The sequence below is a fragment of the Ischnura elegans genome, chromosome 11, assembly GCF_921293095.1.
Source record: "Ischnura elegans chromosome 11, ioIscEleg1.1, whole genome shotgun sequence".
Lineage (NCBI taxonomy): Eukaryota > Metazoa > Arthropoda > Insecta > Odonata > Coenagrionidae > Ischnura > Ischnura elegans.
The window spans coordinates 10,563,110-10,580,750 of record NC_060256.1 but is presented as its reverse complement, the minus strand read 5'-3'; the positions used below and the strand labels follow the sequence as shown (position 1 = coordinate 10,580,750).

At 39.4% G+C, this 17,641-nt stretch overlaps 1 protein-coding gene across 1 annotated transcript in view; it reads left to right on the top strand.

Annotated features, from left to right (window-relative positions):
- LOC124168410 overlaps positions 1-17,641 on the top strand; it is a 193,735-nt gene that overhangs the window by 58,099 nt on the left and 117,995 nt on the right. Inside the window, exons 2-4 of the mRNA XM_046546626.1 lie at positions 6,876-6,945; positions 8,229-8,339; positions 9,840-9,974. Of these exons, the coding sequence (XP_046402582.1) occupies positions 6,876-6,945; positions 8,229-8,339; positions 9,840-9,974 (316 nt within the window). The remainder of the gene's footprint in view (positions 1-6,875; positions 6,946-8,228; positions 8,340-9,839; positions 9,975-17,641) is intronic.

Below are 17,641 nucleotides of genomic sequence, written 5' to 3'. Positions count from 1 at the left end.
ATTGTCATTCTGTTAAGGATACGAGATAAACTACTTCGGTAGGCCGGCTATATGGACTCAATGACGAGTAATGCTTTTGGCCATTGCTCAGCAATGGATTTCGAATAATGTATAAACAAAAAAGATTTGAGGCAAGCAGTACTATTAATATGCGTAATATTGTAGCAATTTCGTGCGTACTTAGCGCAAGTTAACCTTTTATCGAGGGAGCGTTAAATTTTTTTTGATTAGGCTACACTGCGTGGGGTTGTTTCCCCGAAGAATTAATTTTCGCTACATCGGAATTGCGCTATACGAGGCATGGGTGTACTTGGAAGATTCTTTTCTAATTCAAAATAACGACTCCATTTGTAAGAGAGAATTGTGATAAACCGATTTAAGAATGTGATATGTGACTGAAAATCAATGGAATGAAATTCATTGAAATGAAAGGCGGAAAATAGGAGTACAAATGAAGCATTTTAAATGCCATCGAAACTTAAATCGTGGAACTTGGTCTATAAGAATTTTTGAAACTGGAACTATTAGCAGGATTTAAGTGACAATTTTATGCTATTATCCTCCAGTTCAATCTATTATTTCAACTTATCCCTTTATCTTATTTTGTGTGAATTTTTCAACATTGATTATAATTAAAATCACGAAGTGTTAAAAAAATACATAATTTTTATGTTGCTGATAATATCTGAAGGCTAAACAGTGGGGTCTACATGATATTATTTGCTTGTTTCCTATGAATGCCGCTACTGACATTCTGCGAGCAAATGGAATAAATGAATCACATTTGCCGTACGTGCGTAGTAAAAATATTATTTCCGAATTTTTCAGGGCTATGTAGAAGAATACCTTTGGAATCTTCAACCAATTAAAAACTAATTTAATTTCCATCTTCGAGAATACTTTCATTATTACGAGTGAAATGCTGCTAATTAGTTCTTTTTGTCACGACAAATTCATTAAATTCGAAAATAAATTGAATCCGCAATAAGTAAGATTAATTGAGCCTCTGAGGTTTCATGCTCTAGAAAAAACCGGCTTGATTTTCCAAATTATCCATTTTCTTGTAATGAAATAAGACGCATCATTAAATGTGGATGAGATCCTCAGGAAATGAGGCTCTGATTTTTCAAAATATATTTCTATTTCCAGCTGAATAAATTTCGTTCTCTTATGTATATGATGCGTTAGTCTTGGCCAAAGGGTTGCGGAGCCGTGGGAAGAAATGTTTAACTATTCCAAAGAATGAGTTAGTAAAAGGACTAAGAACCAATGCCTCACGAAGAAAGCACTTCGGTTCACAGCCACCCCGGAATTACTTTGGCTTGTAGATCTACTACTATTGTTACAATGAGAAAAGCGAATGTTTGTAATTCTCGCCAATTATTTTTTATCGAAATACAAATGCTATGAGAGAAAATCTGACGTTAGTGACGAGATCATTCTTCCTACAGAACAAGTATTAGGAGCATAAATAACAGTGGTACAAGTTTCTATGATTAATGGATTGCAATTTCAAGTTTCGTTGGTTTTTCTACGTAAGTTAAGGAACAAACAGCTCTTACAAGTGGTTACGTTGGAGCATAATTCCAGAATATCTTACTTAAATCGTCTAACACCCAAACCTGTAGAGTGGTAGATAAAACTGTAGATGCGCCGTATAGAATTGCTACATAATCAGACTATGTTACTGACGCTGACGTATAGATAAAATGAATCACTAATGTTTTTTAAGATCGACGTGTTTAATGTTATCTCGTATCTCATTCATTTTTGAATTGATATTCACCTAATTTGCTTTTCACTCAAAACACGTGAGTATTATGCGTAGGTACTTGTACAAAATGGACATGAATTACCCAATAAACCTCAAAACCATTGCATAAAATAAAATAAATATTTGTTACCAGTCTAGGGGAACCCCTTCCACGCACCTACATTTTCTCCTACGTCCTCCCGCTTTGCCCCCTTCCAACGAAATAAAAATAGATTTGAGATCCCGAGTCACTCCGCCTCTGCCACCTTCCCTCGCTTTTTGGCCTTTTTTTCAATCGTTCTGCTTTCTTTTCGTCTGGGAAGCGCTCATATTTCACGTTCCCACGAATTTGCGTTTGTTTATCGACGCATATGACCGAAGGAAACCTCGATCTTTTGAGTCTCTCCTGTACTGCCCCCTCCCTCTGCTCTTAGGCCTTCTTTTATTTTTCAATCGTCCTGCCTTCCCTTAGGCTGCGAACCGCTCGTATTTCACGTTCCCACGAATATAGCGTTGCTTTTTCGATGCATACGACATACGGGAACCTCAAAATCATGAGTCACTCCTCCCCTTCCCCCTTCCTTTGCTCTTTGACTTTCATTTATTTTTTCAAGCTTCCTGCCTTCCCTTCGTCTGAGAATCGCTCTTATTTTGCGTTCCCACGAATACAGCGTTAGTTTTTCTATTCATAGGACATGCGGGGACCTTCAGATCGTGAGTCTCTCCTCCCCTGCCTCCTCCCTCTGCTATTAGGCCTTCTTTTATTTTATTGTAATCAAGAAAATATGCGAGTGGTTATATGATTAAGAACATAGGTATCCAATTATACTTTTAGAGGATAGTAAAATCAGTCGCATTCATTATTTCTCTTCATTTTTTGCGCAAAATATTAATACTGAAAATACGGCTTTCCTGATACACTAATCCTAATTTATTTTACTCAAAGCCCCCCAAAGAATTATTTTAGTGCCCATTAAAATACCGTGATAGCAGTAATGTTGCTATTGAAGTTACCAGAGCGCCAGTCCTTTTAACTGACTTTGGACCAAGTAAAAACTGGAGCGGTAGCGCGGGATGACGCGCACTCGGCTACCGCGCAGTCAGCCGAGGGATCAAAACTCCTCGAAGAGGCTTGGGCAAGAGAAATGCATAGCAGAACCAGGCAGAGCGGTGTTGCCAAGCAGTGGACGCTACTTGCTGCTAAGACTGCACGGAGATATTCGGGGGCACGGTATTCACCGCGGTCAGCGCCGCTCGGCCCGTAATTATGCCGAACTAATAATATACGAAATTTTCACATGCTGCTAACAAATTGGCGTCCATACTAATTTTCGGAAATGGGGTCTACATGATGTAATTAGTCGATTCCAGCGATTTTTACACGTTTGTAATCCGGCGTCCGGTATACGGCCGCCAAATTACACTCGGACGCCAGATTGAATGCAACTTGCTCATTAACGGGTGCCAAAATGATAGCGGGATTTATATATATATATATATATATATATACAAATAAATTCACAGGTAAGGAAAGAAAGGGATAGGAACATGGAATAGAAAAAGGACAAGGACAACGGTGCTGTGGTAGGTGGAAAAAAGCCAGAAATCAGAGGGTAAAAATGCGGCCTGACTGGGACTCGAACCCAGAACCTCCATGTTCCTATCCCTTTCTTTCCTTACCTGTGAATTTATTTGTATGTTTACGCTTAAGGCGTCGTGTGAATGAATGAAGTAGTATATATATATATATATACACTTCGAAATAGTATCCATTATTGCCTCCCTCCCTCCCACCGACTCCGCCCTCAACCTCCACACCCTCGAATTGGCTTGCATTTGGCACTTTCAAGCCAATAGCCTTCCAGGTCTGAACGTCTCATCCTAACCCCTATTCCTAACTCCCCCTCCCCATACACCTCTCCCCTTACCCCTCTTCTCCCTCTTCCAACCCTCTCCTTTCCTCACCATTCATACTTCAGCTGACGAAGAAGCCTGAAGTGCTTCGATAGCTTCGACGAGTTTATTTTTTCAATGTGAGTGTTTCTTTTTTGTGTCTCTGTGTTTATCGTTATTAACTTGAACTATTTATATATATATATATATATATATATATATATTTCAAGCATTTCTGTGATGATGGTCGGTGGTGCGAGAAAAATGTCGATTGCAAGAGGAAGTTAAATATAGTTTTAAAAAAACGACTTGTTAAGATGTCTTAAAAATACAATTTAAGATGAATTTAAACCTCAGGCACCACACCGTAATATCTCAATTGATGGTTCATAACTACCGTCCATGAGGCTAAACGACGTTTTTTCAATGAAAATGAACCTTCAGCCAACTCTAATAATTGAAATATGGCCATTAAAATACATTTAGCGTAAAATCAGCATGCCATGTTCATAAAAATTAACGCCCACGGGAGAAAGAAACAACATTTTTTAAACCATATCTCTAGTTTGTATAATCGTGTACTTAGCGTAATACAGCCATCAAGTCTAAAGGCCTGTTTACGCGACACATTAACACGTTCGAGTTAATGTACGTTTGCGTGAATGATTTTTGTGGACCGGAACGGAACGTGTACGAACGCATGAACCAAATTAGAACAGGTTCTATTTTCTGTGCATGCGTTCGCACAAGTTGGGTGGTTACATTTTGGCGTTCATTCTCGCGTTCATACGTTTAGACTTTAACCCGCACGTGTAAATGTACCGTGTAAACAGGCCTTCACAATGGGAGTATTCGTTAGTGAATTCTTTGGATGTGGGAATATAATCGCTGTAGGTCTGGGTGGTCGCCGTGGCTGATGTCTTTACAGGAGAGGAAGGGGGTTGGCTGCCTGTAGGCGGTCAACTCCTTCCAACTCTTGCGGAGGGATTTTTTTCTCAAAGGAGAGATTTTTTCTTTCTCGCTTTCTTAATCTGGTGCAGTTACGTGCAGTATTATCCTAAGTGCTTCTTTAATTCACAATGGCTATATCCGATCACATATCTCAAAGAAGGTATCCGGTTGAAAGGGCAGAATTTCTCGCGTGCGTCCAGTTGGTGGGTGTCCGACGCCCGGAGATACAGAAACATTTTTTTTCCGATCTTTGAACTGATAAGTGACGCTAAAATTATCTTCAATACGTCGAAATTGACTGAAAACTCCATTAACGATGTGGTGAGTACGAGATGAAATATTACAATAAATTAAAAATTAATTTAAAACCTCACGTCTTAATTCGAACTTTAAAGATGAAAATAAACCAATCTGCTTCGACCCAAGTTCCCCCGCCAAATTTTTAACGTTAAGAAACTAACGAGACTATTTATGAAAAACCAATAACGTGGTGCGCATTTGTATTACATTTGACACTGTCTTAATATAAATTCATCGTGTATTTAAAATTTTAACTTAAAAATGTATAAATATTTTCGAAGAAAGACTTAGATTTATGACATTGAAATCGATGCACACCACTTTTTTGGTTTTCAACATGTTCGTCTTTCATCTATAAAATTTGAACGTGGGCCAAGGAAGCACGCGATTTTTTTATATTTTAAATTTTAAAAACAAACATGGGTACTTAAATTATTTTTTAAAAATTATAGCCACATTTTGTTCATTTTAGTTTAAATTAAAACATGTTTTTTAAGATAATTGTTTTTTCCATAGTATTCTTTTTACTAAAATCGATTGATTACGTTCGCTCAGCACCTAATAGCCGGAAACAGTTTTGAATTAACACAAATCGTTAAAAATTATGCCGCTTATGAGATATTTAGGCTAAGCACGGCAGACACATAGTGAGAATCTTCGCCAAGAGATGGAATTACCATCGGGAGAAGCTCATGTTAATAGTCGAAAATGGCGGCTCATACTGCCTCTGCAGAACTCAAAATAGCGTAAGAAAGCATGCCATATGATTCCGAAATGCACCGAAAAGTTTCCTGCAGTAGTCAATCGGGAAGTCAGTCAAATTTGAGCTCAAGATTTTGCCTGGCCCGACAAACAAATAGACTAGTTAGTGACATTAAGAAAACTCGGTGAAACGCGGCGATTTGCGCGTTTGATTTCAATCGCGTGCCTAGTATCTGTGAAACTTCCTTTAAGCAACCTCGCCCACTTTAGTCACTCTAGGTGTCTCTCAGATCGAGTTGTCGGGACTGGTTACACATGTTACAACATCACTATAATTTAATTGAAAATTAACGTAGTTTTTATTTATATGGAATAAAGTTGATTCAACCACGGAGAAAGGCTACGACTTCAAAATCTACAGGAAAGAAACTACCACCGACCATGTCATTCCCTCCGACTCCCGCCATCACCCCTTTCATAAGTTAGCCGCCTTTCATTCCATGTTAAACAGAGCACTCAACATCCCCCTCTCTGCCGAGAATCTCGCCATGAAAATAAAACATCACACAACACAAATATAACACATCTAATTTAAGGGCGTTATTATGCAATACGAAAGATAAAATTGACATAAATGATAGAAGTGGCATTTACAGACTCAAGTGCAGTGACTGTGAGACCTGTTACATAGGCCAGACTGGACGTTCGTTCCGAGTAAGAACAGAGGAACACAGAAGGCATTTAAGAAACGGGGAGATAGACAAATCGTATTTCGCGAAACACCTATGGGAGAGTGACCACAGGAGCGATTTTTTTCCGGAAATTCTCCACCTTGGGGAAGAGGGAAGAAGGATGGACTGCTTGGAGGAGTTGCAGATTAGGAAACACATCAGGAATGGAATTTTAGCAAATTAAAATATTTTTGTCAACTATTCCCCCCTCTTGGAAATTCCCCTGAATTTGAGTAACGCTCCAGCCCCATCGCAACCCTCCCCTACCAACGCGTAATAGCAACGAATAAACAACAAAATAACTATAAAAATAACCATTTCTGTACCTGAAGATGTCGCCTCTGCGACGAAACCGGTCGTCTTAAACAAATTTTGTGAAAAAGTACCATAACTTTTTATTGTGAAATAAACTTAATAAAATCGTAAAAACTAAGATAAAATGCCTCATGGCATTTAATTTGCTTGCCTTGATTTAGTCCGTCTATCATCCATTCCCACTGTCTTTCCCTGTATTTTATTATGAACCATTTTCTTTTCGTTTGCAGGGAGCTGTTAGAGAGAGGTCGATCAGTCGTTCGCATCAGGGAAGATTACGTGGAAGTGACCAACTTAAAGGTAAATATGAACTATTTTCTTTTTTTTCTTTTAGGCCATAAAACTTTCACTTAACTATAGTCGTATAGTAGGTGTTGAAAAGCTTCAATCAGTATTTTTTTGATTATGTATATCTTCGGCCACAACAGGACCTATCGTGTCAAACAGAGTATGCATTGCTTACAAATGATGTGGCATCGAAATATATGATTTATTTACTTATTCCACCGTTCTGATAACTCTCAGTTTTGCATCCGCATTGTTTTACATTTCGCCTCTATATTTACCTAGATGGCATATCCACTTTGCTTTACAATTGGTGAATGAGTTTTTTAAGGGTCTGAGGGCTGTTTTTTAAGTAAGGGCCGTTTTTTATATAAAATAAACTATTTTTTCAAAATTCATTTATTTTCATAATTTTCATACTTTTTTTATTTATCTACATAGTTCCTTTTTTTGTTTAGGCACTTATCTTACCTTAAAACTAAGTTTTGAAACCCCTCTTCAAAGAAGTTTGCCGCCTGCCCTGATGACCAGGAGTTCACGGCCGTCTTCGTCGTCATTGCAGCGCTTTCCGCCAAGATAATTTTTAAACTACCGAAAAAGGTGGAAATCACTCGGAACAAGGTCGGGGTTGAACGGTGGGTGATCCAACACTTCCCAGCCAAAACAGTCAATCATTTCGCGGGCCCCAGCAGCGGTGTAAGGCCTTGCGTTGTCGTGGGGGAGTATGGTTCCATTTTTCAGCATACCACGTCGGAGCTTGGCAATGGTTGCACAGTAGGCTTCTGAGTTGATCGTCATTCCTCGTGTCATAAAGTGCCAAAGAGCCGCACCTGTCCCAGAATACCGCTGCCATGATTTTGCGTTACAACGACGTTTTTGATCAAAGATGGCGTCCTGAGCGATCGTCATCGTCATCGTGAACATTTTCGCGGCCATATTCGAATTCTCGGAATCATTTCCGCACTTTACCTCAGCTCATTGCATTAGCAGCATACACTTCACAAAGCTGGCGGTGAATGTCTGTCAGCCGACATGTTTCTTGTAGTCAAAAATCGTATCACCGACCGAATCTCACACGCGGCGGGCGATTCAATAATCTTAAGCATTTTAAAGATCCACAGTAAAGCGTAGGGGTTAGTACTACAGTGTACAGCACAACGGCCCTATCTTAAAAGACAGCCCTCGTATTTCCCTAAGATATGCATCAAAGGGTCTTCACTTGCGTACTTCTTTCCTTGATATTTTAAATTACTGCTGATAGTGGAATCTTTGTCACGCTTCTCAATTTTATTTCGCAGGTCCCCGAGCACGCGGAGGGCGACAGCCGCGAGAGGGTGCGTAGGTTCGCCTTTGACCTCTGCTTCGATTCCTCAGACCCGGCATCTCCAGACTACGCCTCCCAAGAAATGGTAAGACAATACTTTTCCCAGGTTCGTAGATTTTTGCGGGATTGATCAGATGATATCTGCATTTTTTCGGGTTTTCATCGTGTCCGTTGGCTTTCTTTGACAACAGTTTCACTGAGAGTGCAGTCTTCCGTGTTTCATCACCTTCGACTTGAAGAAGCTCATCGCAATGTCAGCGAAACCATTGTCAACGAAAGCCAACCGAGGTCTTGATAGCACAAATAAAATGCAAAAGCCATCGAAACTTTTCTAATTTGAGAGCAATCTTTCTATCACAAGTTCTCCACACTCCTTCTTTTAGATCACAGTTTGAGAACCTTTGAGTAATTCAGAGCAAACTCAAAGGGTGTAGAAACAAGAGTAATCTTAATCTTCTGCGCATGGGACTACGATTGAAACGGCAAATTCTAAGACAAATTTTTAGGTCTGGTTGCCTACTTACGTTGCTAGTATTAGTATACATGTTAATTGATACTATTTGATGCTTTATTTCCATTATACTTATGATAATAGAAAAGAATCCTGATCAGTGTAAAATGTTCGGCATTTTTAAACGTGATCTGATTCATCTTGAAAGATATGAAGAATCAAACGCGGGTCAAATCCTGAAGTATTTTTTCTTCTTACGAGTGAGTGTGCCCAAATGCTATCACCAGATCGCGTTAAAACTACGCAATTTGGTATAAAATGGATATGACGCCTGAATTAATTCAACCCGCGATGCAATATTGCCGTAATATACAGGTATTGACGAAACAAATGCTGGTAAGCAATCAGCGTGAAAGTGTGAAGGGATATTTATGCCGCGAGTGACGCGTGACGGGAGATTCCCTCCGCGAACACAATCGACGAAGCGGCGCACATCCTCGAACAATTGACTATCGTTTAAAATCTAACGTATATTTTCTAGTGGGAGAGTGTGAACATGACTCGAATATCTTCTATGGCTTCCTATGTGTGTCTCCCATTGCCTAGAGGGATGCTGATTGGTTCTCAGTGAATGAGATATGTGAAGAATTGGAATTTGGTCATATCTCACGTAGAAGTACCGCGTTCGCGTCATGTCCGTGCCATATACTTTCCCACCATCCATCTCTTCGCGTAATCCCGTTAGCATATCACGTCACGCGTTCGCGTTGATAGATCCGAGCCTCCCTTCCACGGCAATCAAGTCTCAAGAAGATCAAGATCAAGTCGCGATCTCCGTAAATACGATTGGGGCTATGTCATAATTTGATTGAGATGTTGCTGAATCGATGGAAGCATAATTGGAGTCGCTCCACTTTTCTATCAACAGTACCTTGGTAACTAAGGCCCATTGGACGTTAGATAAAAAACACTGATATTTTAAACTTCTGTTATCGCATCTGACTGTCTTTCACACTGCAAAGTTTCAACGCCTTCTAGTCGCGACTCTTTGGCCCCTTTTCTCGTATTATAGTCACAGCGAGAGTGGCTTCGTTTACTTCAGTTTAACCCTGCCTTTTCTTCCTCCGGTTGCAGGTTTATCAGCGACTTGGCTGCGAGGTCCTGGACGCCCTGCTCTCCGGCTACAACGCGTGTGTCCTCGCCTATGGACAGAGTGGCTCCGGCAAGACGTACACCATGGCTGGAGGCTTGGACGGGGACAAGAAGAACGTAAGTACCTACCTTATCTGAATTAAATAGAGAGAGAGCTTTCATGAATAGACGAAATGAACATGACATATGACACCTTCGAGCTCATTTTCACGAGAAAATTCACCTCTTCAAAAATATGGAAGAATAGGTATCTTATGTTGTCCCGCAGAGAAATTTTTATGGAGCAAGCCATTCATTCCTAGATGAAACAGTAAGCTGATCTATTTGAGTCGTTCACTCAGACCCGAAATCGCAGTTAAATGAGATGATTCGTTACAAGGATGGAAAATATGAGTTATAACGAGAAAAATATTCCTCATTCATTCATTCTCTCATAACTTCGAAAATGAAAAAAAGCAAAATAAGTCTCCCGTTTTTCAGGAGTAAGTGACGTCAAAAAAATTCAGAGTCATTGTGTGGAACCCGATCCTCGTCGGAAAAATTTGCTTATTAGAGTGTAATGACAACGAATCATGTGAGACGGAACCAGGAGTAGCGGAGAAGCGGTGATCTGCTAGGAAAGAGTCAGTGATGTCATTAACTTATCAAGGAAAGGTGAAAAGACTCGTCGGTATTTTACCGTGGATGGCTGGAAAAGTTGGCGATGGATAGAAAAATCGAAAAAAAAAGGTTTCTTCACTCCTCAAACCATATCGAAAACGAATTGACATTAATTAAAAACTGGCGAACGAGCTTAATATTACGTTTAAAGTGAATAGAAGGAAATCTTAGTTTAGATTTTAAATAATATTTTAATCATATATGTATACCAGGAGTAGCCACGGTGATATCTTTACGGAGTCACCCGCAATGCACAACTTTTACATTGCGCGTGATAGAAATGCGGGATGAAATTTCCTCAGAGAAGGTCAACTTAACCATTTCGGTAGCTTAATTTGCTGAAGCAATCGACCGGAAATGGGTAGATTTGGGTTCGAATCCCGGTCAAGGCGAATGATTTTTTCTCTGTAGAATTTTCACACCATATTTGAATCACCCGGACGACAAAGGAAATAATGTTCATCAAGTATTTAAATTGTTACTTCATGAATTCCTTTCAGCATCTTTTAAGGGGAAGATTTATCCCGAGAAAGAGCTGAAGATCTGTGTTCGCAGTACGCTGAGAGCCACCCCTTGGGTGTTAAGCAGGGGATAACCAATGACCAGCATGCAATAGGGTCCTAAAATGCGCACCAAGCGGTCATAAAAATGTTGAACATGACAAAATAATTACTGCACATTCATACAAATGCAAAACTTCCGTCGGTTGGTAATCACACAGTAAATCCATGCTAGGTTAGAGCATATTAGTTAGTATGTCATTACGAAGGAGTGAAAAGTACGGTATTTAAGCGGTGAATTGTCAATATCCTGTATTCACATAAATTTCCATGGGTAATAATTTCCCTGGACCTGGAATCGAATACTAATGGACCTTTGGTTTTCCGACCCCTACGCGCCCTAAAGAGCCCTACGCTATCCAAGTGCATTACTCCTTTCGTATAGTTATAATGGGCTATATTTAAGCGTGGGGATAGGTAAAGGCCTGGTAATTTTCAGGTCTATCTGACTTCCATTTCTTGCAAAATCTTGAATTGTATTATTTTCATTTCGAAAATGGGCCATTTAGATAACCAAAATCTGTTGGCAAAAGAATAGCACGTATTTTAAAAAGGGAGGTCATGTGAAACCCAACTGTCTTTGTTCACGATATCTTGACCACGGGTGACAGACTTGTTCAAGTCGACGCTACTTCAGAAAGACATTCGATAAGGTTCCGCATTTAAAGCTGATTCAAAAGTTGGAAGCATGTGGTATAGTTGAGCGCGTAATAGGTTGGATCAAGGATTTCTTATAGGATCGCGAACAGAGGGTTGTTTTGGATGAAGTTACCTCGGATACTATTCAAGTTACCTCAGGTGTACCCCAATAAAGTGTTATAGGCCCATTTTGTTTCTTCTTTCCATTTCCAATAACATAACCACCATGGCCACGAGCTAAATCCACCTCTTCGTAGATGATATCCTTGTGCACAGAGAAATTAATGGCCATTGAGATCTATTGACAGTAGAAAATAACCTTGCTGCAATAAGTAAATGGTACAATACTTGGGAGTTTTGATTGAATCTAGAAAATTGTATGCTGATGAATCTTTGGGAAAAGGATATATCTTCAAGAACGAGCTACACCGCTAGCGGGATTTAACTATGAAATGCCGAATTCGTAAAATACTTAAGTGTCACCATAACTCGGGATATCTCGTTGGGTAAACACTAGGTGAGTTACTTGACGAACAGTATGCCACAAATGTGTTGGACCCTCATATCGTATGACTGAAAGCTGAAATCAACTAATAAGAAGAGTACAGCACAGAGCGGCTAGATTCGTGGTGATTCGTGACGATTAAAAAAAATAGTCTCCAATATGTTAGGCGAGATAGGATAGGAATCTTTAGAAGAACGTAGAGAAAAGTATAGAGTAATCAATTCGGAGAGGAGTTTTCTCAGACGACTTGAAAAATTTCCTTTGTTTACCTGCGTGCTATGGTTGACGAATTTACGAGAAGAAAATAAATGAAATAGACTACTAAACAAAGAGATTTGAAAATTCATTCTTTCCTCGTAATATAAAGTATAAAAACGGTGTTAAAATGCCAAATATTACCAGCTTTCAGTACATGGTTCCCATGAATTGATGTTCACTTAAGGTTAGATCATTGCAAAGTGGGGTCGACTGGATTAGTGGGGTCCACTTCCACCTCGGCGGAAAAAGTCGCTGAAAACAATTCAGTTTCGCTTTCCGTGGCCTAAGACTGGTGCAGGGACTCTTAATAACACGAAACCCATCTGCTCGACCTGTCATTTCTTGTTAAGAACGGATTATTCGCCTAAAAATTATGCTACAATCATCAAATTTTCAAGGCAAGCAGAGAAGACCCTGCTCAGCATTTTCGGCACCAATCGATAGAGCGACTCATCCCATGTTTATATTTTTCCATTATTCTGATCTTGTGTGAATTTTACTATAGGAGTTAGTAAACGTTGGTAAGGTTTGCCTTTGCTTGAATGAGTACGAATTTTTAGTTATTGTGCGTAATATTTTTATGCCGTGCGTTGTGCAGATGGCGATCATCTTGCATTCCGAATGCTGGTGATTGATCTCGCCCTGCCAAACACCCTGGAGTGGCTCGCAGGATATCACAGATATTGATGTATTATATCTGAGGATACCGGATGCAGTCATAAGGATATCGGAAATAGAATAGGGTAGCTTCCTTCATCAATGAAAACGAAAGGCATTGATTGTGATTTGTTACCCGACATTAGTGTATTCATAATATAAAAATTATTTGGTTTTAGAAATCCCAGTTTAAACGAATGGCAGTAGTCAATTTTAACCTCATGAAAGTATACCGGGACTAGCCACGGTGATAACTTTTTACGGAGTCACCCGCAATGCACAAATAGTGCGAAAAATCCGCAGAGGAAAAATCATTCGCCTTGACCGGGATTCGAACCCGGATCCCTCGATTTACACCGGAGTTATCACCGTGGCTAGTCCCGGTATACTTTCATACGTCCAGAGCGAACACCTCTAGTGTTCAAAGTTCGGGCTTTGCTCTCCGGCTGTGGCGCCATGCGCACGACCTGGACTGCTAGTCGCATCATATGCTCAGCAGTCCATACCACCTTGTCCGGTATAGTCCACAAATTTCCACAGGGGAGAATGACGCCTCGGTAGCTTAACTGGCTAAAGCACTCGGCCGGAAATCGAGGGATCCGGGTTCGAATCCCGGTCAAGGCGAATGATTTTTCCTCTGCGGATTTTTCGCACAATTTTAACCTCATTTGAAAAAAGCCAGATTGGCGCCCACGCGATGCTACTCCACGTCACGTCTCAGGGACATAGTTTCTATACGAGTAGATAGGAGTTTTACATCGTCTAAGATTACCAATGCATGAATGAGGCACAGAGCTCAGGGATACATCTCTTAATAATCCCTATTAAAATTACCTATGGTCGGAAAGTTTCCTTCGTTTGATAAGGTAATAATAATCCTTATTCAAGCCCAGCCCTAACAGGTTACTCTGCTACCTGCTAGCAGCCTCCATCGTAGCGGCGTTCATAGCCTCGCACCAAGGTGGCCTCACACAGCGAAAGCCGGAACCAGAATGACGGCACCCAGGCTTTTCCCAGATTTTATATTTATTGTTAGTCGTCACGTTTTCGCGCGCCTGAAATTTTTCACTTTTCATTTTATGGCAAAAAATAGGTATCGTCATTAAAAATCTAACAGCGTGAAATACGTACTCCAGGAGTAACAATCTTTCGATCAAGGCAATGAAAGGAAACCACCCTATTGCAAAGAAAAACTTGTTCCACATAATCATCTGAGCTTTATTTATCAAGCCTTTATTATTATCATATATTCTTCACGATAGTCGACAGCGCTCTGTGGCCCTTTAAACTCGGACCCTCGGCGATCGCCGTCCGGCCGACCAGGCCAAACCGCCCCTGTCCGAGAGTCATCTTGTCAGCCGTCATTGCTGCCGATCCTAAACCAGGGCGAGAAAATCCATCGCGTGATGCGGGCTTAATTTAGTATAAACATCGTCTTATAAGTCTATGACAAACTTTGTACTTTGTACAAAATATTGGATGAAAGTTGATCGCGTAACACTCACCACAGCGCCGCGGACATTTTTGAAAACCGATTAAAATGCGACCGTAGTGGCAACAGAAATCAGCCTTCTATAGGATGAAATTGAGCCTCCTCTATGCAGACTCCTTGGGGGAAAAATTGCGTAAACCATGATCCTCTTCATCACTCTATCATTTAAGGCTTCCTCATATATATACTAAAGTTGTTCTCAAGAAACTGAATAATATCAACAGAAAATGCATTTGGTCTCGTTCTCTGATTGGCTGCTGCTCATTCCACGTAAGTGTTTAGTGATGGAAAACTCAATGGAAAAAAAGATTGAAATAGGGACTGTGACCATTCCTGAAAATGATTATGTGGCACAGTCATAATTTGAGCCGTAATTTTCGCAATCCCTGAACTAATATGTGAATATTGGTCGCGTCCTTCTTGGTTAATTTGGCGTAAATACAGATTTATAGTGACAATAATTAAGCGCTAACAAACTGGACAAATGATTAGAAAACAGCTCTGGGTCGTTGATAAATAAAATTAACGCGTACTGCCATTCAAATTATGAAATTCAGTGTAATATATAATCTATGGAGATCAATGGGAGAATAAGGGTAAAAAATTATAATGCAATGCAATTAGAGAGCCAACCACGTCATCAAATTTTAATGCATCCCTAGGTACATTCACTGAAATATAATTTGGTACTTGCCATACCATAGTGATATATTTTGACGATGCGTTTGTTGACATGCATCATGACACGCAGGTCAATCTGGCCCTGCAGGGAAAAATCACATTAACACTTCAAATTTAAAGTCACCAAAATGGAAGCGTTCGGTTAACAATATTTAAGCTGGTAGAGTACATCGTGAAAGACCTATTACTCATACAATTTTTCATGCCATTGTAGAACAGGATGTGGGACACCTAGCATTTTTGATTTTACAAAGAGTTAGGGAATATAATTTGGAACTTGATACCCTTTGTGACACAAAAACAGTGAAACTAATGATATTGACTTACAGGTTGACGAGAGTGAATAATGTTTTGGATATCAATTCAATAACCTAAATCCATTTGTGATAGTTGCAATTTTATCATATTTATCTTGCATGTGACGTCATCCAGAACTGTGCTTTGTGGCATTCTAACAACCTGGGGTTGTGCATTCATCTTCGACAGTCTCTCCAGCCCTTCATTGTATGCACTTATCAAGGACTTCCTCTTCTCCTCAAGCATTTTTAATTCGTGTACCATTTCTTCGTACTCTTGGAGATCGTAAGCCATATCTGATGTACCTCTCCTCTGTCTTCCTCGCAGCTGCGTTTCACCAGCTACTAGTCCTCCCAGATATCCAGTTCTGCGTTGGTTCTGGTTTCTTTCCTCCATGGGTGAACGGCAATGGGTGTGTGAATGATGTCCTCTTTCACCACCTTCCAATGTATTGCCGTAATCCATGCGATTCGTCTGTGAAAAAAAGAAAACGTATGTTATGGATAATGTTTAGCTGATCTCTTATGTATTAAGAGAATTAAATTTTTAATGTTGTCGTTCACACAGAAAGACGCAACTCATTTAAAGAATATTTCATAGAAAATTAAGATAAGCTCCGATCAAAAATTCCTAACCATGCATTTTTTTCTCCCTTAAGTTCAATGTAAGAAAACACGAAATTCGTTCCCCCGGTTTCCACGAGTTGGTGACTTCATTTCATTTTCTGGTTCATTTAATGGATTTCAGGAAATCATATATTGTGTTGATATTTCCTCATCTAGATTATTGCTGCTTAGTTTATTATGACCTTACTGAGGAACTAAACCTTAAGCTCCAACGGCTAATGCATTCATGTGCCAGATTTATTTATGGTAAACGGAAGTTTGAACACATCAGTCCCCACCTTCGGGAACTTGGATGGTTACCAGTTACTCTTAGGAGAAAATATTTCCTGGGATTGTTCATTTTTAAATTAATATGTAATCATATGCCAGCTTATCTGTATGATATGTTTCCCATAAGACAGACTACTGAATCCTCATTAAAAATTAGACGACAAGTTTATTTTTACTTTCTACCACACAAAAGTTATGTATATGGAAAATCTTTTGTTGTAAGTGCAATAAAATTATGGCATTCTCTGCCAACGAACTTAACCCAAGTGAAATAATTAAAATCTTTTAAATATAAATACTGGAAATATCTTTATAAAACTTTGTCTTTGTAAAAGTCTTTCCCACCTTTGTATATTCTTGAACACTATTAATTTAATATCATATGTAATGTAAATGTGCACATCTATAATATTATTATTTGTATTCACTAGTGCCGACTGATATATTATAATGTAAATGTATTGTTTTTCTAAGGTGGCTTTGCCACAGAAAATAAATAAATATATTATTATTATTATTATTATTATTATATTGAGGATGTCAACGCTAGTAGTGAAGGATTCAGGGTAGGGACTAGGGGGCTAGGTGCGGTCCTGGGGGTCACTTCCCTGCATTAGGGGGTCGGAGAGATAACGCAATTTTTGAGGATTTCGAAGCTTGTAACAACACATTAAGGTTGTCCAATTACTAATTTTTCAAAGAATTAACTTTTTTAAGCTAAAATTTATGTGCATTTTTAGTAATTAGCGTTTTAGTGGCTATCCTCTCCTGTATATATTCGACAACTGAATAAAATTACATTTAATTTAGTGCATATTGTATACCCCCTCTTGATCTGCCAATGATAGCTAGTGAGCATGCAAACCATCCGGGACAAATGCACAAGATCAAGGAGCAGCTGAAAGCGGAACCGAGCTTGGATTGTTCTGTATACCTTATCAACTATTGTGCTAGAGGGTGATGACAACCAACTTTTCGTCTCGAAGAACTCGGAAAGAGGGTGACGCAATTAAAAACGGCAAAATTTGGATCCCTCCATATTTAAAAAGCTATCACAATAAATGTAAAAATAATGATAATCGAGCTATTTGCGGAAATTTAAAATTTTCGTTATTTTTGTAACTTTAATTGCCTTGAAA